This window comes from Petaurus breviceps, unplaced genomic scaffold (genome assembly GCF_028583685.1).
Source record: "Petaurus breviceps papuanus isolate PSGF00001 unplaced genomic scaffold, PetGlider_PUasm1.0 90919, whole genome shotgun sequence".
Taxonomy (NCBI): Eukaryota; Metazoa; Chordata; class Mammalia; order Diprotodontia; family Petauridae; genus Petaurus; species Petaurus breviceps.
The window spans coordinates 24,583,584-24,607,866 of record NW_027187378.1 but is presented as its reverse complement, the minus strand read 5'-3'; the positions used below and the strand labels follow the sequence as shown (position 1 = coordinate 24,607,866).

The following is a 24,283-nucleotide window of genomic DNA, read 5'->3' as shown; positions in this document are numbered from 1 at the left end:
ACCAAAGCAGATTTAGACTTGATGTAAGAGAAAATTTCCTAATGATTAAAGCAATTCAGATGGGGAGTTGGGTGCCTAGGAGCAGGTTCTTTCTCCCTGGATGAGCGGGCACGTGACATTCAGACAGAGGCTGGATTCTATGCCCTTCTGGCTCTGAGGTCCCGCTCCTCTGCTTCTGGAAGCTTGGGTTCTCCTCTCTGCTTTTTTATGACAACAGTCAGAGAGCGTTTGTCACGTGCTGACTGTGTGCCGGCCACTTTGCTAAGCGATAACCTTGAGCAGAGCATTTACCCTCTCTTAGTCTCAATTTCTCCATCTGTAAAATCACAAGGGGTTCCACTTCTTCTAGAAGTCTCTTCCAGCTCTGGCACGGCAACATTGCAGGAACTAAACGCATGGCCTATGTCTCCCACCTAGTGGTCAGAAGGGAGGATTACATCTGCTAGATCCTCAAACCAAGCTATTACTGAGGTTAATTCCTTGGACTGTCAAATATAAGGATACACTCCCCAGTCCCTGCTTTTCAGGGACCCCCTCGGTGCTGCCAGAATCCTGGGAGGCAATGGAGGCGGAGAAGTAATGCTACCAATTGGTACCATGAAAAGACCTGAGGCTCATTTAAAAAACCTTTCTCCTAAAACAACTTAAATGGAAAGAACAACAACAACAAAAAAAAATCAAAATGAAATTAAATCTGTAAAATGACAATGATAAAACTAGGCCCCAAAGAGGAACTATAGGAATACATCTTTCTTTGTATAAGTGGGAGCATGGGGCATTGCAGATAACATTAGGTTCAATACTGGATTCTGGATAGTTTTGCTGAACTTTTTTTTCCCTCTTTTTAATTCTTTGTCATAAGGAATATCTCTGGGAGAGGAAGAAATAGATTGGGAAAGAAAGTGACATAAAAAACAAAATCTGTTTTAGCCTTGACCTCATCCCTCTAAACATTACCATGGCTATATGCTTGAGTTGACAGGCATGGACCTTTCACCATACAAAGATGGCAGGCTTCCTACAGGCAGTCTCTCAGATTTGAAACTCCCTAACCTTTTTTTTTTTACTAAACTTTTTTTCATCTGAGCTAGGGCCTACTTCCATGTTATCTGTTTGGGGCAAACAACTGCCTTAGATATCTGATGATTCCACAATGTCATGGGTGGGAATATACTCTTTCACAAGGTACTCTTGCCTTACCTTATCATTTTGTGAACTCCTTACTTGTTTCTTTAAATAAATTTGCCTTCCTTTTAAAGCATTGCAAGTCTTCTGGTTCATCTTGAAAGAATTTCCTTTTGAAGGAAAAAGGATCCAAAGAGATGGAATTCTAACTTGTGACAGAAGATCGTAGTGTGAAAGGAAAGTGACATAGACAAGGAATGGAAAAAAGAAGGACCACTAAATATATGGAACTGTGTTAGGTATAAAGCTATCCCGATAGTGGGTGAAGTTGGACCTTTTAAGAAAAAAACAGCTTCTGGAGGGTTAAAGATTTATATTAAAAAATTCACAGGAACTGCTTAATGGTTGTTGAATTGATGAGCTAAAGCATGCCCAGAGGAGGGTTACCAGGATGGGGAGGGGTCTTGAGGTTATTTATATCTTCCAAGTTGCCTCACACATAGCAGACATACAATACATACAAGCTGATTCTTGATGGATTCTCAATTGATGGTGAAGGACTTTGAGATCATGCAATATGAGGAGCAGTTGTTTGTTCTGGACAAGAGAAATATATGAAGGGCTATGACCTGGAAGAGGGGGTTAGATTTGTTCTGTTTGGCCTGGAGGAATGAGTGAAGTTACAAAGAGACAAATTAAAGCCAGAAGCTAGGAAAACTTCCTAGGAAATGAAAGCCATCCTGCGGTAGCTGGCGGTGGTGGCGACGGTGGTGGCAGCAGCAGCAGAGGCAGTGGCAGCGCGAAGCCCTTTTTGAGTTAGCCAGAATTTCTGCTAAGGACTCCTGCTGAGGACTTCCAGGGGCCAGAGCTGCTGGGAGCACGCTTCCAGGAGGCTGGGTGGTTACTTTGAGTGGGGAGAGGAGGACCTTTGGCTGAGGTAGCCTGTTCTGTTTTAAAGGCTTGAAAATGTGGGTGCTTTCTACTTTATCTACCTGTGCCAATGTCATAACTACTCTGATGGCTTTCACTTTCTGGTTTTGGGACTCAGTCTTTTGGTATCTTAATAAATTTTCTAGTTTATTCCCCCATATGGCAAGCATGATGTATTTTGTGATGGATAATTATATCAGCATATACATGGAAAAACAATAATTGTAACTTATGAAACTTTTCTCAGTAGTTGAAGGGATTAGAAATATACATATATATATGTCTTTATATGAGGGTATGCGGGCATATGAATACATATGTGAATGTGTGTATATACGTTTACAGGTATACATAGATAGAGGGCACGGGACCAATTTAACAGGAAGGGATGATACTTAAAAGGCGAAATTAAGAGGTGAGAGGAATATAATGAGAGGAGATGGGGAGAGACAGAGTGGGGCAAACTATCTCATACAGAAGAGGCAAGGGAAAATGGTTACAATGGAGGGGAAGAATAGGAAGGAAAGTACAATGGGTTGCCTTGGTAGGTCATAGGATCATGGATAGACAAACAGATGGAAGGAACCTTAGAGATAGCCTAGTCCAACCCTCTCATTTTAAAGATGGGGACATTGAAGCCCAGAGAGATTGCCTTATCTGCCCAAGGTCACATAGATAGTAAGCAACCGATTCAAATTCAGGTTCTGTGACTCCAGACTTGGCGTTCTTTCCGCCGTACTATGCCACTTCCCTTATGTTAGGTTCCTTCTCACTGGAGGAGGAACTAAGCAAATGCTCGTGGCCACTAACCAGGTATGTTGTAGAGAGAGTATTTTTTTAGGTGTGGGTTAGACTAGATGACCACTAAGGTCCCTTCCAATTCTTTAATCCACAGTGATTAAAGGAGCAATATTAAGTTGAAGGGAAGCCTCTGGCAGTGTCCAACATGGCAGTAAGACCCCTGAGTCAGTGAGTCAAACTGGAAAATGCACCCCCTGAATGAGCTCAGCCCCAAACTGCATACCTAGTTCCTTGGACTCTTTGTATCTAATTTCACAAATGAGCTAATTATACCCTCCCAGAAGTAAAATGACTTGCTCAAGGTCATATAACCAGTTACTGGTACAGGGGGAGGGAAAGGTAATGAGTTCATTTTTGAACATGTTGGACTTAAAATGTATAGGGGGCATCTAGTCCAATAAGACAGAGATGCAAAACTGGAGGCCAGAAGACAAATCAATATAGAAATCATCTGCATAGAGATGATAATTGAATACATGGGAGTTGATGAGATCATCAAGCAAAATAGTAGAGAGGTAGAAGAGAAGAGGGCCCAGAACAGAGCCATGAGGAACACTAGTGGTTGACAGATTGTGGATGAAGAGCCGGCAAAGGAGACTGATAAAGAATAGCCAGAGGAGAATAGTTAGGAGATCCAGGAGAGTTCAGTGTCTTGGAAACCTAAAGAGAGGACATTATGAAGAGTAATCAACATATATGTATGTATACATATACACATGCATATAGGATCAACATGCATGCATACACATATACATATATGACCAACATATATGCATGTATGCATATGTTTTATATAATAAATGCGTATAAGTGCATGTATTGGATTTTTAAAAAATTTAATAGTATTTTTTCCAATTACATGTAAAGTCAATTTTCAGCATTCATTTTTAAAAGATTTTGAGTTCCAAATTTTTCTCCCTCCCTGCCTTTCCTCCCCCCTCCTCTAGATAGCAAGCAATCTGATACAGGTTATACATGTGCAATCATGCAAAACATATTTCCACATTAGTCATGATGTGAAAAAAGAAACAGAGCAAAAGAAAAAACCTCCAAAAAAAGTGAAAATAGTATGTTTTTTTCGGTATTCAGGTTCCATCAGTACTTTCTCTTGATATGGACAACATTTTCCATCGTGAGTCTTTTGGAATTGTCTTAGATCATTGTACTGCAGAGAAGAGCTAAGTCAATCATAGTTAATCATCAAACAATGTTACTGTTACTGGGTACACATATATTGCGTTTATATAGTACTTTAAGGCTTGCAATGGGTTTTATTTCATTTGACTTCAGATACTTCTCTGCCTTCTTGAACAGAACTTTAATCTTTTCTTGATGACTCTGGGAAATCTTTATAAATACACATTATTGTGTAATACTAGGACAGTGATGGATCCCAAGGCAATTGTGGTGCAATTTTTTCAACCAGAATCCCAAGCTCAATGCTCTGTTCTAATTGAGGCCCCAAAGGTATGTTTAATTGACCTGGATTCAAGTCCGTGAGGAAGACATCCATCTTAGGGATTCGAACCCAGGTCTTCCTGGCTTGAGGCAGCACCTCTATACCACCTCTCTATGCCCCAAACTGCCTCTCCCCAAATAACCACACAATCTAGATATAAAAGGCCACACCATTTTTTTTAATGGAAGAGGATGGAATAAGGTTTTAAGTTTCTAGCTTAACCCACATCTTTTTCAGATGACCTTATATTAAACCAGGTGTCCTCCATCTTTTGCCTGTGAAGCTAAATTTTTGAACCCAGTGTAACACTTTACATTTATCCCTATCATATGTCATCTTATTAGGCTTGGCTCAGCATTCTAGCCTGCCAGGATTTTTTTTTTTTTTTGGATCCAGGCTCTTCCATTCAATGTGTTAGCTATTCCTTTTCAGTTTTTTGTTACGTGTAAATTTAACAAGGATGTCACCTATGCCTTTATCCAAGTCATTCACAAAAGTTTTAACCATCATTAAACCAAGTATATCTCCTTGGGGCATTCCCATAGATGCCTTCTTCCAAACTGACAATAAACTATTAATCGTCCCCCTTTGGGTCTTTTTATTCAACTATGACGAGCCCACATCTATGATTTTTTTTTTCCAACAAGAATAGTATGAAAGACTATTAAATCATTTGCTAAAATCTAAGTAAATTCTATATATAGCATGTCCCTCACCTACCAGTTTAGTAATCATGTCGAAAAGGAGATGAGGTTAGCCTGGTACCTGTGCACATAAATGGATACTGTTAATATCACCTCTTAAGTTACAACTTTGGTAAAGTTAACAGGACACAAAATTAATCCACAAAAATCAATAGCATTTCTATATATCTGTATTTTACCACATAATCATCACCACAGTATATTCGTCACACCCTGTTTTTTTTTTAGTCCAAAACCTTTTGGTTTATACCAAAAGGTTTATAACCTTTCATCACATAATCATCACATGGTATAATTCTGTTCACTATGCTGCTTAAAAGGTAAACAGAGCAGAAATGTATTCACCAGTGGCATGTGGATATGTACAAGCCACCAGCCTAGGATGCTCAATGTAGGCATTGTCAGTATTCGATTTTAACATATATTCACGCGTATTCCACGCATCCTAATCTTGCACCAAAGACAGTTTAGTAATAAATAATTTTTAAGTAATATTGGCACAAATTTTTAAAAAAGCTTCACATAATGGTCACACCCCACTTTTTTTTTTTTGCAAAAATTGTCATAAAATCTTCATCGATTATGCAGAGAAAGAGCATAATTCAGGTTAAGAGCAAAATCCAGGAGGAAGTCACTAGAAAGGGAAGTACTAATCAAAATAACTACAAAAATTCTTAAAATATCCGGGAGTCAATTACCAAGGCAGACTAAAGACAGAGATACAAAGCAATCTTTAAGGAAATAAAAAACAAAATAATTGAAAGCATATTCTTAGATTGCACCAATAAAATAAAACTGGTAACATCCAAATTAATTTACATTTAATATTATACTAATCCAACTATCAAGTAGATAGTTTAGAATTAAATAAGAAGACAAAATTCACTTGGAGAAAGAAAAGATCAAGAATATCTAAAATCACTTTCAAAAGGGGGGATAGCACCCCCAAATATCAAATCGCTTTATAAAACAGTAGTCATCAAAACTATTGGATATTGGTTGAAAATAGAAAAATGGATCCATGAAACATTCTAGATAGGGAAGAATCAATAATAACTGAGCTCACTAATCAAATGCCCAATAATCATAAGGGCATAAATTACTTGAGGAAGAATTCTGTATTTGACAAGAACTGCCGGGAAAACTTTGAAGACAGTTTGACAGAAATTAGGTTTAAATCAACTTCTTATTCCTACTGCAATAGGATATTGAAAAACTATAAACTATTGAAAACATTAAAATTGATTCTGTATTGTTGATTTGTTGATCCTATTTACAAGTAATTGATTTTATTGCGTAATTGCATTTCTCCTGTAACTGCTTATGTCTTGGTTTTTTGTCTCCAAACTTAGTTCAGTTGGCCAGTACTGGGTTAAGTTTAAACATCCAGTCTTCTTGCCTGAAGGAATTTAACTAACCTTGGAGAATGTATGTGAACACAAGGGAGTTTGGGCCTGATAGCTTTACTCCACTAATCTATCCTTCAGCGATGTCTGATTTGCTATCCAAAAGTCTGGGCTATTATCTCACATCTGCACTCATACAACAAGCACTTCTTAGTCTTATGAGAAAAGAAGGGGGCACCATCGCTAGCCTCTAGTACCAAACTTCCAGCCAATCATTTTCCCTTTGTCTCAGCTCTGTAATCAATCACATTGCCCTCAATCCCATGATGGCATAAACCCTGTTCTGTTCTTTGTTCTATACTCCCCAAAACCTATAAAAGGGGAACTGTCCTTTTGCTTTGAATAAATGGAGGCAATCCCCTGACACATTTATTGACAGGTCCTGTTAATCAACGTAATTTTACTTAGAGATTTGCCTCAGTCTATCCTTCTAGTAAATTTTAATTACGACACTATTAACATCCATATGAAAGATTACATCAAATCACTTATAATAAATGCAATTTATAATAAATCAAAAGAACTTCCCTGGGGAAATTAGAAAAGAGGACAAAACATGCAAATAGTCAATATTGGAGTTACTAAGGAAAAGCAGGTATATTAACACATTGTTAATGGGGAACAATTTGGAATTGTTTTGTTTTATTTGATAACTAAAATGACCACAATCTTTGGTCCATTGCTAGGCACATACTCCCAAGTAAGTCATAGAAAGAAAGGTCCCATATACACCAAAATATTCATGGAAGCACTTTTTTACAGTAGCCAAGTATCTGCCCATTCACTAGAGGAAAGGCGGAACGAATTGTGAAAGAAATCGCGTGATGGAAAATTATACCATAAGAAATGATGAATACAAATAAGAAGCAGCATGAGAAAACATATTAACTGATGTAGAATGAAGTAAGCAGAACGAGAAAAACAATATACCCAGTGACTACAACAATGGAAATGGAAATCGCAACAAAAATTTGAATGCTGCGTAACTATGACCAAACTTACATACCTGAAAAGATGAGAAAATGCACCTCCCTCCTTTCTGCTAAGAGGAGGGTAACTATGGATATGAAACATGGTATATACTGTCAGACTCAGCTGATGGGTTACTTTTGTTCAATTTCTCTCCCTTCTCTCTCTCTCTCCCTTTCTCCCTCTCTCTCTCTCTCTCTCTCTCTCTCTCTCTCTCTCTCTCTCTCTCTCTCTCTCTCTCTCTCTCTTTCTCTCTCTCTCTCTCTCTCTCTCTCTCTCTCTCTCTCTCTCTCTCTCTCTCTCTCTCTCTCTCTCTCTCTCTCTCTTCTTTGTCTTTTTTCCTTTTCTTTTGTTACAAGAGATAGCACAGTAGGTAGAGTGGAAGCCATACACTCAGAAATTAAGGTAAAAAATGAAAGAGAAATAAATGTTTTTTAAAAGCAACAAAGAACAGAAACACATACAAAATCACCTATCCTAGGGGCATGAAATTTAAGAGAATCCAGAAACCAACTGCGTACTGCATAATTTCAACTATTAGTTGAGGACGATCTGAATTTTGGAGTGTGGGGCAGGTGTCCCAGTGCCCTCACTTAAGCCACAGCTTGTGATTAGGGCCAGGCCTATACCTATCCAGGGCTGTTTTAAGGACTAAATGAGAACTGGGCAGTCAGTGTGAAGATGGTATGTTCCTGGTTGCTTTGGCTTGGGCTTGTGAGTCAACAGCTTTTCACATACTTGAACAGCAGTCATGAAGAAGACAGATTAGACTTGTCCTGCCTGGCCCCAGAGGGGAGTTGAGAGCCAATAGGTGGAAATAACATGGAAGGCTGGTTTCCTGGAGGGGAAAGGAAGGGAATGAACATTTATATAGTGCCTGCTGTGTGCCAGGCATTGTGCTAAGTGCTTTTTACAAATTATCTTATTGCCTTTCTTTGTATCCCCAGAGTTAAGTATATCACATACCAGGCACTAGTCAGGCTCGCTGACTGACTAGATGACTTATTTTTAGACCTGTTTCAAATGAGATTCTCTGGACTCCCTTAACTACTTCATTTTTGTCCTTATTACCTCTTGATTGGACTATTGTAATACTCTTCTTAATTGGTCTCCTTACTCCAACCAATCAATCAATAAGAATTTTTAAAGTACCTACAGATAGCTAGGTGGCACAATGGATAGAGTGCCAGGCCTGGAGTCAGGAAGACCTGAGTTCAGGGGGCATCTAGGTGGCGCAGTAAGTAGAGCACTGGACCTGGAGTCAGGAGGACCTGGGTTTGGATCTGACCTCAGACATCTGACACAAAAAACTAGCCATGTGACCTTGGGCAAGTCACTTAACCCCAATTGCCCTACCTTCCCCCTCCAAAAAAAAAAAAAAGACCTGAGTTCAAATCCAGCCTTGGATACTTGACACTTATTTGCCATGTGACCTTGAGCAAGTCACCTAACCCCAATTGCCTCGCCTCTCCCCTTCAAAAAAAAAAAAAAGAAATGATCCCCCTAAACGGGGTCACAGAGAATAGAACAATACTGAACAACAACTTAACAACAACTATGTACCAGGAACTATGATAGACAGTAGGGTGCAAGATGGAAATATAAAATAAAATAAAATACACAGCTCCTGGTCTGAAAGAGCTTACATTCTAATGAAGGAAACAGAACATATGTGTGATATGGGGTATATATAACAGATTCAAGGTATCCTTAGAGAGGAAGGGCCAGAAGCTGAGGGAACCAGCTGCAGAAGGCGACATTTAAGTTTGAGGAAGTGTGAGCTAGTAGATAAGAGTATTGGACTTGGCATCTGGAAGATCTGGGTTCAGATCCTCCTCAGACACTTAGCCGTGTGACCCTGGACTTGTCACTTAAACTCTCCAAGCTTTATTTTCATTGTCTGTAGGATGGGAATAATATCATCTTCCTCACTTGGTTGATGTGAAGATGAAATGAGATGTCAAATATTTAGAAAATCTTTTAAAAGCTATATATAGGGGCAGCTAGGTGGCACAGTGAATAGAGCACCAGCCCTGGAGTCAGGAGGACGTGAGTTCAAATCCAGAATCAGACACTTGACACACTTACTAGCTGTGTGACCTTGGGCATATCACTTAACTCCAATTGCCTTGCCTTCCCCCCTCAAAAAAAAAAAAGAAAAAGAAAAAACCCTATAACCATATTAATTTGTACCAGAAACTGAGGGAGTGCCCATCAACTGGGAAATGTCTGAACAAATGATGGTATATGAATGGCTCCCTGTTACATCCAGGATCAAATATAAAATCCTCTGCTTGGTTTTTGAGGTTCTTTACCAGCCAGCCCCTTGCTCCCTTTCCAGACTCCCCTTCACATATACTCCATGACCCAGAGATACCAGCCTCCTCGTAGTTCCTCACACATGACAATCCCTCTTCAAACTACCAGAACTTTCACTGGTTGTCCCATGCCTGCCTGGAATGTCCTCCCTCCTCCTCTCCAGCTCTTGGCCTCTCTGGCTTCCTTCAAATCTCTCCTGAAGATTCATCTTCTGAACCAAGTTGGGAGGACCTTCCCAATCCTCCTTAACCTTAGTGCCTTCCGTCTGTGATTACCTACAACTTATTCAGTATAGATCGTTTGTACATAGTTGTTAGGATGTGGTCTTCCTATTAAACTGTGAGCTCCTTAAAAGCAGGGACTGCTTTTTGCCCATCTTTGTATCTCTAGAGTTTAACACAACACCTAGCACACCCAAATTCTTGTTGACTGACAATAAATGTGATGCAGTACTATTGTGCCATAAGGAATGATGAAAGGGATGGTTTCAAAGAGAGCTGGGAGGACTTGTATGAAGTGAGCAGAACTAGTACAATTTATGCAATGATTGCAAAAACAAGTAACTCTGAAAGACTTGAGAACTCTTATCAACTCAATGACCAGTCAGGATTTCAGAGGGCCTGAAGTGTGCCACTCATCCCCTAACAGAGAGATGATGGCCTCAGGGTACAGAATGAAATACATTTTTATGGACCAGGCCAATGAGGAAATTTGTTTTCCTTATTTATGCATATTTTCTATAAGACTTTGGTTGGTTTTTTCCAATGATGAGAGGTGATAGAGAGGGAGAGAAAATAGATTCTTAATTGGGAAAAAAAAGGTTTTAAAAAGATGAAATAAGCAAAGCTTTGGAGGAATCTAGAGATTCCTGATAAAGCAGGACCAGACCTCCGCAGCTTAGGCCTAGACCCCAAATACAGGGGGAGACAGATTTTTGTATATTAAATACAATTATTCAAATAAGGCCAATTAATGAAAAGGAAACAATACATTAGATAACCTGATGTCTGATTGGAGGAAAGAGTAAGGGCTTTCCAAGTTGGGAGGGGGAGAGTCAACAAGTACAATATCCTGAATTCAGAAAAAGAGGGTCCCACTCCCCTTAAGTGTTTGTAAACAATCAAAGGATTATGACTGATCAGTACAGGGTCAGTTTTCAGATAAGACATATGGGTTGTCTGAGATGTACAACTGTGAGAAAACTCCTTGCATCAGTACTTGGATCTGACTGGATTTCTGGTCAGCACAACATAGGTCCTTAATTAAGGGTCTCTAAGCAGCAGGAGAGGTGGTCTTTTCCAGCCAATCAGGGCTAGGTTCAAACAATACAATAAAATTTTCTCCCAATTGCTGCAATTAAATAATATTTTCTCACAAGACAGAATTTGGACTAGACCTATAGGTGAACAGAAACTAAGCTAGCTCCAGAATTGAATCACAAGATGGAATCAGTGTGGGTCACTCAATTACCACATTTAACCACTTACTGTTTTAATCCCCTTAATTCCTTTATTTTAAGAGTACATAGGGGGCGGCCAGGTAGCACAGCAAGTAAGAGCACCGGCTCCAGTGTTGAGAAGACCTGGAGATCGAATCCCGGGCTCGGACACTTAGCACCCACCCAGAAACACCTGGCCGTGTAACCTTGAGCAAGTTACTTAACCCCAATTGCTAAGGGGCGGCCAGGTGGCTCAGCGAGTAAGAGTACCGGCTCCAGTGTTGGGACAACCTGGAGATCAAATCCCGGGCTCGGACACTCAGCACCACACCCAGAAATAACTGGGTGAAAAAAAAAAAAAGAGTAAATAGGAAGGAGTAATATGCAAGGCTCAAAAGGTAGGAAGGAACCTGGTTGCAATGTTTTGAATGCCCTCTCGACCTTTCCCATACATACACCCTTCATAACTCAATAATCTTCCTAAGTCATGGCTCTGACTATGCCACTCCCCTTGCTCAAAAACCCTCAATGGCTCCCTTTGCCTCTAAGACAGAATGCAAAATCCTCAGGCTCACATTTAAAGTCTTCCACTATCTGGCTCCAGCCTACCTTTCCAACTCCTCCCCTTGTTTTCCCTCCCCAGTGTTTGGAATGCACTATCTCCTGGTCCTTGTCTGCTTCAAATTTCAGCTCAAGAACCTTCTCCTCCATGAAATCTTCTGTGATTTGCTCTTCCTCCCCACTCCCACCCTACCAATTTCTAAATGTTCTCCTCATCATATCTTACAGCTCTTCAACTGGATCATGCCTTTGCCTTCTTCACTCCCTACCCTATACTCACCTGTCCACTAAAGATGGGAACTGTCCTTTGTACCTAGCATGTAGCTGGTGGAAGTAGAAATACCTACTTGTAGAATGAATGAACAGGTATGCCCAGAACAGCCTTTATGCAAAATGGGGGCTTCTTTAGTGCCTGGTGCAGATGGGCTTCCCTCACTATGAGTCACTTCATAGCCTAGAACCGTATCTCACATGAAAAATGAGTCAACGATCTGTTGACAAGTAACCTGGGAGTTTTGGCAGGGAACAGATACCATCATCCTATCCCAGAGTCAGTGCCCAATGATGGAGCAAAGTAAGGATTCTCAGAATAAGGACATTGCTGATAGTTGTTTAGTTATATTCTCAATTCCCGTATGTTTTAATTTGGTTAACTAGACTTGTCTGCCTGTAACAAAGGCCTGACTACCTCTCAAGGTTTGAATAAGTATTAAGCACCTCCTCTTCCCCTGTTCCACCACTGACTTTTTAATGTGGCTTATTTACTATCTATTTCTTCCCTTTTCCTCTTTTCTCTGATGAGGTTACCTCTGGTAGCACAGAGAGTATTCCAGCCTTGTCTGAGGTCCCAATCAGCTTCCTCTGGAGAAAATTACTTCAAACCCATCCCAGAAAGGAAGGTGAACAAAGAAGCCAAAGCCAGGGAGTTGCCATCATTAAAGGAAATTTATTGATTAGAAGGATAATTCCTTCTCTGATACCGATTGAAAAAAATCCAAAACAAAACAAAAAAGCTAAGGTGAGAAACCCAGTATCCAGCACCATGGGGACTTCCCTTTCTGTATGAGCCTGGTATCTTTGCCTGGTTGAGAAGATGCCAATAGCCAACCAGACCCAGGTGATGTTCCACATTGGTGAAGGCATTCAACAGATCACTTTCTTCTTCTTTATAATACGCACTTCTCAATGCCTTTATGCCAAAGAAGAAGTGGAAGAAGAGTTGTGGGGCTGATCAGCAAAAACTGGCTAAGAAACAGAGCTCAGAAGTCCCAGGAATAATGGTATCACACCACCCTGTTGATGATGGTTCCCAATCCTTCAACCTCACATTGGACTTCATCTCCTTTCTGTAACAGAAAGAGTAGTCACCACGTGATTAACTGTCTTTCTATTCTGGAACCACCTCTGCTTCTTTCCTTGACTCACAAGCACTACAGATAAAGGACACAAGGGATTCCCTTGATGAGGTATGAGCCAGAAATCAAGGAGAATTTGAGGCACTCTCTGGCTTTTGCTCTATTTCTACCACTCAGCTAACATACCTTGAGAAACACTGGGGGTTTCCTAAACACACCAACACCTGGTGGGGTCCCAGTCAGGAAGACATCCCCGGGATACAGAGTGACGAATCTGTAGGAGGGCAGGAGTCAAGGTTAAATTTCTTTGGCCTCTCAGGTTCAGGGTGAGAAGAGTCAGGCTCACTGAGAGGGAGTGAGAATGGCAGGGAACAGACCAGCTGGGATAGTGCTATCTCCCACTCATAAAGCTGGGATAAACAAAGCACAGCTCTACTTACTGTGAGACCCACTCTATCAGTTCTTCTGTCTTAAACACCATTTGGTTGGTACTGCTGTTCTGTACTACCTCCCCATTCACTCGGCAACAGATCTTCAAGTTGTGCGGATCTGAAATGATAAGTATACCTTCAACACTCAGGATCCTTTCTCTGTCAGAAAGAGAATTATCCACACTTCACAGATGGGGAAACTGAGGCATATAAAACTTAAGTAGCATATCCAGGGTGACACAGTCCTCAACATCTGCTCAATAGTTTCTGTGTGCAAAACAATGTATTATGTTTAGTGAAGAATTATTTTTTTCAAATTAGAGGATTTACACCTTGCCTTCAAGACTAGCAGCAGACAGATCAAATATAATAACTTAAGAATGCTTACACATCATGAAAGACAAATTAAGAAGAATGCATCATTTATCAGGTGACCATTTTACTTAAGTGAACTTTTCAGATATCTGAATTTACTCCTTTTAACTTTTTTCTTAACTTTCTTAAATGGATATCTTTCTAAAACTTTTCACACACTTTCATTAACACAGTACAGTAAACATATTTTCAACTTTTTTCTTTATGACTCAATTACTTTGCCGTAAAATGATGAAGGCCTCTGTACTGCTGATGTATGGAAAACTCTTTGCTCCTTTATAAAGTAAACTGGCCAAGAGAACTGTGTCTTCACAATTCTTTGTCTACTTTCCATAGTTCTTGAGGTACCAGTGCTTCTCATCTGTGACTGCCTTATTACCCACAAAAGTCTGAGGGCCAAGTGTGGGTCCACACATCTCTAAGTGCACGGGCTCAGTGACAGCCATGATTCTTCAGGTTGCTTCCTTGCTCATGATTGTGTTCCAGAAAGGTACACTAGTCTTCTCTCCAGAGAAGTGGGACATTACTGTAAATTCACATAGCACCTGGATGATAGTGTTGGATTAAAATCCAAGTCTCATCAACTCCAAGTCCAGTGCCTGATCCAGCATGCACAGGTGACACATGGAAGGAATGATCCTGAAAGCCAACAAGGACAACGGGAGAACTTCCTGAAAAACCATCCCCCTAAGACCCCTGCCTCTGACACCCAGGCTCTCTGGAGTTCTGCCTTGGCCTACAGAGCATAATGGTCCAGTCAGAATGCATTCCTTCAAACTAGAGTAAAGGGGAAAGGGAGAGAAAGGAGAGGCCCAGGGGTTCAAAATCCAGGGTCCTACCTGCTACACAATCTTTGGTCACCAAGGCAGGACCCAGAGGGCAGAAGGTGTCGAAGGTTTTTCCAAGCAGCCACTGCTTCCCATTGCGCTTCATTTGCCAGTCACGAGCACTCACATCGTGTGCCACAGTGAACCCAGCCACATGAGCCATGGCATCTGTGGCCTATGGGGGGGAAGTCTGTATGAAGGTAGGCTAGGGGAAATCCCAGCTAGACTGGAAAGGGACAGAGACTGTGACTTAAACGCTATAGGAAGCTCCGCATCTTCTTTACAACTTTCAGAGAGGCTAACAACTCGCCCAGGGTCACAGGCCTTCCTGGTGTCATGGTCAGCTCTCCACCCCCTCTGCCATGCCGCTTCACCAGTGGACCAGAGATCAGGCCAATGCTCCTGCTCCTGACATTTGGCTTAACTGGAGCTCTGCCTTAGACCAAACCACAGCAAGTCCCTAAGGAGGGGGTATAAGGCTAAGTCGGAGACAGCAGACATCTTGAGACTAGTTATATTCCTGCATGCAACACCTTGATGTCAAGGCTAGCTATTCTCATCTTTGAGGAAGAGAATGATTAGGATTAATAGCGACCAAGTAACTCGAGCCTCTCTGTTCTACTCATCTATCAGGGTTAGAGAGGGCCTGCTTAGCCTCACATACAGTCCCAGCTCTATTACCTTAATATGTTTGCCTTTCTTTCCAATGACAAAGGCCAGTTCCACTTCCCAGTCCACCTCCTGTAAAGTAAGAAAGCAGAATTTTGAGTAGTGGCACTTCCGTTGGCAGTATTTCTATTTTCTGAAACCCTGGGGAAAAGCCTAAGGGGTAAGGTTTTAAGACAGTGGTATTCAAAGTAAATAAATAATAACAACAACAAACAATTGTCCCTATTTGTAATGGTGCTGTGAGGTTAAAAGCCTATTTCTATTCCCTGAAGCCCTTGGAAGACTTGTGATCTGAAGTTAAGAGGCTGAGGCACTAAGACAGTGGTACTGATGGCTATCTGGCCACATCCACAGTCACCCATCAACCAAAAGGACCTCAGGACTCTGAGACAGAGGCAAGTCCCAAGGAGGAATTCTAAAACATGTTCTGAGCAACAGTAACATCAAGAGAACAAAGTGAGAGCCTCCCGCTGTGACTACTTTGAAAGACAACACATATTCAGGTGAATAAGTTCTATCATGCTCCCTAAAAGTCAGCCTCATGTCACCCTTCAAAGGCCCTGTAGAGTATTGTAGAGAACACAATAATAGAGCTAATTCAGAAATGAACAATCTTGAGCTTCAGGTTACACGTGTGGTTTAATGATCACTGTTCTAAGACCAGAGAGCTCTTCAAATTGGACAGGCTAAGAAGGAAAGCCTAGGAAAGGATGGAGTTAAATTCTTGGGCAGGGGATGGAATTTTGTGGTGAGGTGGATGGGCAAAGGCAGGAAGTCAGTGTAAGAGGGGTACAACATTTACTTTGCTCTTGGGAGGCAGGACGATGTCATCATAGGGCCCCACGATAGAGCTACCAAACTTGCTGAAAATGATGGGTTCCGTGGGCACTGGCACGTTCTGTTCCTTGCAGTGGTCCACATAGTTCATGCCCACACACACTACTTTGTCTGGTTGAGTGATGGGGGCCAGAAAAGTAACCTCTGACCGTTTCAGAACTGGCTGTTTAGATTCCAAAGCTCTGCAGAAAATAAAACAGACACAGCGAGTAAGAGCACTGGCTCCAGTGTTGAGAAAACCTGGAGATCGAATCCCGGGCTCAGACACTTAGCACCCACCCAGAAACACCTGGCCGTGTAACCTTGAGCAAGTTACTTAACACCAATTGCTTAGGGGCGGCCAGGTGGCTCAGCGAGTAAGAGCACTGGCTCCAGTGTCAGGAGGACCTGGATCAAATCCGGGCTCAGATACTCAGCACCACACCCAGAAATAACTGGCCATGTAACCTTGAGCAAGTTACTTAACCCCAATTGCTTTAAAAATAAAAAATAAAAAAATAAAGCAGAAAGGTTGAAGGAAGACAGTGAGGAAGTCAGGAATAGAGTTCTATTTCCAGAAGAACTTTTCTTTGCCACCATTTGATTTTAAATGTTACACCTATCAATAGAAGTTTCCATGTGAAATATTCAAATTTATAATAATTTCATTTCCCTAACCTAATCCCTTTAATCTAAACATCTCGAAGTACTTTATGGACCAGATCCCAAGGGGCTGAGGGTGAGCCAGAAAAGCTTATCTTGACCCTTGTACATAGATTTCACTTGGGGCCTTAGGGTCTGAAGGACCTTTCAGGAAGAAATACTATGGTAAAAGGTAGATCTAGCTTTACTTAGGAGAGAGTGAAGGGGTATCTACCATAACAAAATCATGGTAAAACAGATATTTTCTTTTTTTTTTTCTTTTTTAATAAGCAATCGGGGTTAAGTAACTTGCTCAAGGTTACACGGCCAGTTATTTCTGGGTATAGTGCTGAGTATCTGAGCCCGGATTTGATCCAGGTCCTCCCGACACTGGAGCCAATGCTCTTACTCGCTGAGCCACCTGGCCGCCCCTAAGCAATTGGGGTTAAGTAACTTGCTCAAGGTTACACAGCCAGGTGTTTCTGGGTGGGTGCTAAGTGTCTGAGCCTGGGATTCGATCTCCAGGTCTTCTCAACACTGGAGCCGATGCTCTTACTTGCTGTGCTACCTGGCTGCCCCTAAAACAGATATTTTCAAGGAAAACAGATACTCTATATACCTAGATGCTGCCCCCAAGCCCTGCCTCTTCTTGCTTCGCAAAATCTCCCTAGACCTCAGATACAATGTTATGCATACAGAAAAGAACAAGGACCAAGCCATTGCAGTGCAAGTAACAGAGCTACAGAAATTTTAGCCAGAGGGAAGAGAGTAGGATTGGACACACACACACACACACACACACACACACACACACACACACACACACACACACACACACACACACACACACACACAGGATTAAGAAAGGCAGGAAGAAAAGATTCAGGTATAGGCAGGCTATTTCTCTGCTGTCTTGTCATCTTCCCTCCAGGCTGCAAATGTGGATGCTGCATGCCCCACTCTGACTCTGTTCATAGCCTTCTCTATCCATACTTCTCCCTGGATGACATCACCTATTTGTGTGGCTTCAATTATTACCTTTATGTAAGTGAATATTTATCCCCTCCCTCAATGTCTCTCCTGAGCTCTAGGCTCAGTTTTCCAATTGTTTATCCACCTCTATTCCTGTCTCTTGCCTTGATGCTCTCCTTTCATTACCATTTCAACCACACTAAGTCAGGATCTCGTTTTTCTCTCTTTTTAGGTTTTTGCAACAGTCTATTTTATCTTTCTTACTTCAGGCTGTCCTCTTTTGAATCTAGCCTTCACACTTCTTCCAAAGTAATTTGTATAATTGATTACTTGGAGCATGTCACAACTCTAGTTTAAAAAAAAAAAAGTGACTTCTCAATGCCAACCCAAGTACAATATAAAATCTTTAGCCTGATAGGCAAGGCCCTCCACCATCTGACTCCAAGCAATGTTTCCAGCTGTGACTCCTAATGAGCTGCTCTCTGCCATTCATCTGCTCTCTGCTCCCTTCTGGCTCTTTTTCCTTGCTTTCAATATCCCCCATGCTTATAATGGACACAAATTCCCAGCCTGCAACTTCAGCTTGTGAAGTTCACCATTTTCTTTGAGTCCAAACTCAGGGACCGCCTCCTCAAGAAAGCCTTCTTTTCTCACTCCTGTTCCGTCTCTCAAACCTCAAATTTCTCATGGCATGTTGTCTTCCCTTAGCTAACATTCTGTGATGTGGGGCTGTCATAACCTCCTCAGGTGAACACAATGCTTTGCACAGAACTGTCATTTAATAAACATTTCACAATAGCAAACAATCAGTAAAAAGTAAATTCCTTTATCTTAATTCTATTCATGGAGAAGTTGAATACTCCTTGCTCTTCCTTGTGCTTTCAGGCTCTCCATCGATCACCATCGCTCAGTAACATCTTTCTTTGAGGTTCTCATTTATCACCTAATCAAGATTCTAGTGGCTATTTATCAATCTCCAGGACACTGTCCTTCCTTCCACAATGACATCAGATACTGCCCTCATGCTAAAACACTTCAACATACATACTGCTATGCCCTTGAATACCCCCTCGCAACCTCTCAGTTCCTCCATTCATTTATTTCTCATGACTTACTCTTTTACCCCACCACATGCCCTTGATCTTGCCATGACCCACAAAGGTACCACTGCCTCGGTCATGAACTCTGGAATTCCTTTATCTGATCACAATCTGCTGTCATTCCATCACTCCCTCTGCCCCGTGACCCCAAAGCTTGTATTTCATCCTCACCACAACCTCTAATGTTTCCATTCCTTGCTTCTTTCCCTGTTCATCAGCTCAGCACTGGTTACACTCTCCTCCTTTACCCCTTAGTGACCCAGTTCAACTCCACATTGTTCTCTTCTAAAGCCCCTCGCCCCTTCATCCAAGTAAGGATCTTATCCTACAAAGCCTTAGTCTAGGATTACTCCTACCAGCCTTTGTTCCCACTCACATGCTGCTAAACAAATATGGAGAAAATGACAAAAACATGCTGACTGGATCCACTACAAATTTATGTTACATAATCTCAACTGGGCTCTCACTACTGCTAGGCAATCCTTTTACAACTCCCTCATTGACTCACTATCCCACTTACCAGTGGCATTTAACCTTTTTAACTTTCCTCAAACTCCCCATGGCTCCCACTGCCCACCTAAGAACTTTACCTATCTCACTGAAAAAAACCAAGGCCATTCACCATGAGTTTCTACTACCCTCCTCCCTAATCACAAATCACAAAGATGCCTTCTGCTACATTCTCCTCCTTCACCCATTTCACAAAAAGAAGTGGCCATTCTTTTTGACAAGGCAAATCCCTCTACAAGCACAAGTGATTCCTTTCTCTCTTTTCTTGTCCAAAAGATTGTCTCCTCTACGATCCCCACTCTTTCACCAATTTTCAATCTCTCATTGTTCATTGGTTGTTTCCCCACTACCTACAAATAGCCCATCTCCCCCATCCTCAAAAACATCTCCCATTCCATCCATCCATCCATCCATCCATCCATCCATCCATCCATCCATCCATCCATCCATCCATCCATATCTCTCTTCCATAATTTCTTCTTCTTTTTGTGCCTAAACTCCTTAAGAAAGCCATCAACAACTGATGCCTCTACTTCCTTTCCTCTCACTCCCTTAACTCTCTGCAGTCTGGTTTCTGAGCTCATCATTCAAATGAAACTACCCTTTCCTTGATATTCTCTTTTCTCTAGGTTTTTGTGACATTGACCTCTCCTGATTTTTCCTCTTACCCATATGACTGCTCCTTCTCAGTCTCTTTTCCTAGACCTTCTTCCAGGTTCATTAACTATGGGTGTCCCCCAAAGCTCCAAAAGGTCCTTTTCTCTTCTACATCTATTCTATTTCACTTGGTGACTCATAAGCTCCCATGGATTCAAATATCATCTTTATGAAGATGATTCTTAGCTTTTCTCCCAAACCCTCCCCTCGTCCTAACTTCCCTATAACTATGGAGGGGAACAGCATCCTCCCAGTCACCCAAGCTTACAACCTAGTGTCACCCTAGACTTCTCACTCTGCACCCATCCACTTTGCCCCATATCCAATCACTGCCTCTTTCTGTTGCTTCTACCTTTGCAACATCTCTCATATATGCCTCTTCCTCTCTTCTGACACTGCCAACACCCTGGTCTAGGTCCTCATCACCTCACACGCGGACCACAGTATAACCCTGCTGGTTGGTCTCCCTGCCCAAGTCTCTCCCCACTCTATTTCATCTTCCACTTGGCTGTCAGATTGATTTTCCCAAAGTACAAGTCTCTTCATGCCACCTCTTCCCCCACCTCCAGTTGACAAATCCCAATGCTTTTGTATTACCTCCAGGATCAAATATAAAATTCTCTGTTTGGCTTTTAAAGTCCTTTATAACCTGGCCCCTTCCCAACTTTCCAGGTTTCTTGCATCTTAGTCTCTAACACATCCTCTGTGATCCAGCCACACCTGCCTTTTTGCTGTTCCTCAACACACAATACTCCATCTCCCAACCCCTACTTCTTCTGTGGATGTCCGCTATGCCCAGAACTCTCTCCTTCCTCATCTCTACCTTCTGGCTTCCCTGGTTTCCTTCAAGTTGAAGCTAAAGTCCCATCTTCTCAAGAAGTCTACCTCAGTCGTCCTTAATCTCTGTGCTTTCCCTCTGAGATCATCTCCAACTTGCCCTATACACATCCAATCTGTACAGAACTACTTACATTGCTTGCATGCTGCCTCCCCCATTAGACTATGAGCTCCTTGAGATCTAGGCCATGTTTTTGCCTTTCCTTGTATCTTGAATGTTTTGCAAAGTGTATGGCACATAACAGATGCTTAATGAATACTTACTGACCAACTGAATTTATCTCTGGTCTTAGTCAAGAAAATAAGAGATCAAAAAGGAGCCTTAACTTGGATTTTTAGTAGTTTCATACTGATTCTCAATGAAAATCTCTGCTTTTTTTGTCTAGTCTAATCATGCTGATAGACATAACAGAATTTTTTATTTTATTTTTTACCTTTTTGCCACAGAAAGGGCAGATTCTCCTTGTTCCAGGAACTCCCTCATGGTCTTGGGCAAGCTGGGGTCAAAGGCACTGAGGTCAATCACCCCACCACCATCCTTCTCCTCTAGTCCCAGGTGAGGCCCTTTCAGGTGAGGGGTTTGGAACTGGACCAGTCTCATGCCTCTGGAGATCTGACAGACCACCTTATGATTCTGCAGCAGAACTTTAAGGAGGGTTCTTGAAACAGGCACCAACATCAGAACCTATAGAGGAAATAAAGTAAAGAAAGAAATAGAGAAAGAATAGATAGAACAACCAGACCAGTCACTTAATGCTATAGTAGCTAGTAATTTATTAAATCACCAAAAACTAGAAAACAGTCTATATCCTCAAAGGGTGGTAGGTAAGATAAGACAAGCATACATGAAAGAAACTAGAGAACAATATAAGACAATACATGACTATGTGACAGATTGTGTGGTAAAGTGGGAATTGAGAAGTGAAGAAGCTGGTGGGGCAGGCTTCAGGGAGAGACCCAACACTTTCTCTTAGAATGGAAATTAAGAATCTACATTGGGTGACGTGGGAAAAAGCACAAAGACAGAAAAAAGTAAAGTATATAGGACAATGAAGAAGTAACCTAACTGGAATAATGTCGTATTTCACTACCTGGAGAAGATGATGGTTGTCTGCAAACTTAGAGAGTTTATCATGTATTCCCTCTTCTAAATTATTTATGAAAATATTCAAAAGACCAGTTCTAGCACTTATCCTAGGGGAATCCCATTACTTTTACTTCTCTATCCAAAGAATGATTCTTTTGTCAGGGCCCCATCCATGAAAAATATTTTCTCTTGCCCTCTCCAAATTCCAGCTACTCAACTTTTGAAAATAGCCTTCAGTACAAAATCTGGTCAAGGCTTTTGGGAAATCTAAGTAAATTTCATTCCTTAGTTTTGTATGGCTCACATATTTATCCACTCCCTTACAGAACACTAGGACATTAGTCAGGCATGATTTCCCATTACAGATTTAAGCTCAGTTAATGACTAATGAGGCCAAGGACAGTAGTTTGATCCCTGTGCAGACAAGGCAGTTTTACGCAAATGACTGCACTCCTAACTACAGTTAGCTGTCCCACTGGACAAAAAGCACACCAGAAAAGAGAGATGTTTCCATATTAGAAAAACTCAAAACCAAAAAGTTTTCTAACTGATGACCCACACTTTTACAAAATATTTAATAATGCTGTGCTGCACAGATGCTTTGCTCTCATAAAGTTCCCAGGAGAATGTAAAGATGAACATGGCTGGGAAGTTGGATGCACAAGGGCTTGCAGCCCAGCTTGCCTTAAATGCAAGGTCAGCAATATGCTCTAACCACCAGCTCCCTTTATGCCAACATCTCTACACAGAAGGGAAACTTTGTTCAAAGTTCTGGGATAAAACAGAATCAGTTGCTACCAAAGGTACCCAAACTTAAAAGCAACCTTTTTCTTCTTCTTTTTTTCAGCCCTATACCTTCTTCCTCAGTCCTTTCCATTCCTTCAGCCACCTCCTCCTGGCCACTCACCCTGACCTTCTCCCCAAGGTCCCTTCCAACTTTAAATCCTATGGTAACTGACATTATATAGTTCTTTGAAGTTTGCTAAGTGCATGGAGTTTCACAACAAGCCTGTGATCACTACCCGGTGTGATTTAACTGGACCTGTAACTTCTTCAGACTAGAACTTCCTCTACCAACAGAGGTCTGAACTTTCTTCGTAACTTATGGTCTTAAGGAACTGCTTGGGGGGCACTGAGAGGTTACACGAATTGTCCAGGATCACCCCACCAGTGGAGTCACGCTAGACTCCTGCCAGGGCTCCAGGGGGGCCCAGAGGGGCTAAGTGACTTGGCCCTGATCATACAGCTAGGGTCAGGGCCTGGATTTGAACTCAGATCTCCCAAGCCCAGCATTCTTCCTAGGCTCCCCTTGAGCTTCACTTCCCTACACCGACCCCCACCTTCCCAAGCACTGCTGGGGAGAGGGTCTGTTCGATCACAACCAGCGGTCCGGCCTCCCCTCCCAGGGAAAGGGAAACAAGTGTGGTGGTGGAAACTGGGGCACAGGCGGAGTAGCCAAGAGCCTGGCCCCTTGGGGTTTCAGTGCTGACAATTCAAACTTGGGGTGACGGTGAAGGTAGGGAGCAAGGGGGAGGGGAAGGAGAAGGGGCAGGGGCGGGGATATGAGGAAAGGGCCCGAGGTGGGGGCGGGGTAATGGAGCAAGGTCATGGGGTGGGGGCGGGGGCACGGGGAAGGAGCAAAGGGCAAAGGTGAAGACATAAGGCAAGGGCACGGGGTGGGGGCGGGGGCACGGAGCAGGCCGCCCTCTCGTCTTCCTGCCCCAGACTCAGAGGGAGCAGAGAAAGCCAATCTTACCTGGCCCTAGGCGGCAGCTTCTGCCTCTCAGGCGCACTGCGATGACGTATTTATGCAAGGTCGGGGAGGGAGAGGCCCAGGGTCGCTGGGGGCAAAGGCTAAAAGGTTGTGAGAGCGGGACCTTTCTGGGTAACCACTATCAACAACTCCCGCACGCCAGAACTACAACTCCCGAGAGGCTCCGCGCTTCCTCCCGAGGCTCCGGGCAAGACTAGCCAATTGGAGGCCGGGAGGGCGGAGGCCTTCTCAAACGTCACCGCTCCTCCTGAGCAATGAGAAGGCGTTTCGTCATTCCCCAACCAAGTATCCTGATGCCGCCACCTGCTCCTTTGTTCGAGGTTCGGCCAGGTCGCTGGATCTCTGACCACGAAGGGCTGAGCTTCCCCCGCCAGCATTAGTTAAGCTCTTCTTGTGTAGAGAAACCCAAAACTTAGATAAGACGGTGTCTGCTACTGACACACACCTTTGAGAGGTCCCTTCCAACTTTGTTTTAGAGAAGAGGTGCTGACTTGTATCTGTGGAGGGAACTTACCACAC

At 42.3% G+C, this 24,283-nt stretch overlaps 1 protein-coding gene across 2 annotated transcripts; it reads right to left on the bottom strand.

The window, feature by feature from the left end:
• Positions 1 to 7,729: 7,729 nt before the first annotated feature.
• LOC138151988 (oxaloacetate tautomerase FAHD2A, mitochondrial) lies at positions 7,730 to 23,945 on the bottom strand. Of its 2 annotated transcripts, none has more exons than XM_069075602.1 (8): positions 23,747 to 23,945; positions 21,338 to 21,588; positions 16,172 to 16,388; positions 15,382 to 15,441; positions 14,713 to 14,875; positions 13,508 to 13,616; positions 13,254 to 13,341; positions 7,730 to 8,232 (listed from the first exon to the last, which is right to left on the bottom strand). In XM_069075602.1, the coding sequence occupies exons 2-8, from the start codon at positions 21,580 to 21,582 to the stop codon at positions 8,125 to 8,127; spliced, it is 990 nt and encodes a 329-aa protein (XP_068931703.1). In that variant the 5' UTR covers positions 21,583 to 21,588; positions 23,747 to 23,945; the 3' UTR covers positions 7,730 to 8,124. The 2 variants fall into 2 exon arrangements, with proteins under 2 accessions (XP_068931703.1, XP_068931704.1); XM_069075603.1 differs by lacking the exon at positions 7,730 to 8,232 and adding an exon at positions 12,639 to 13,058.
• Between the last annotated feature and the right edge of the window lie 338 nt (positions 23,946 to 24,283).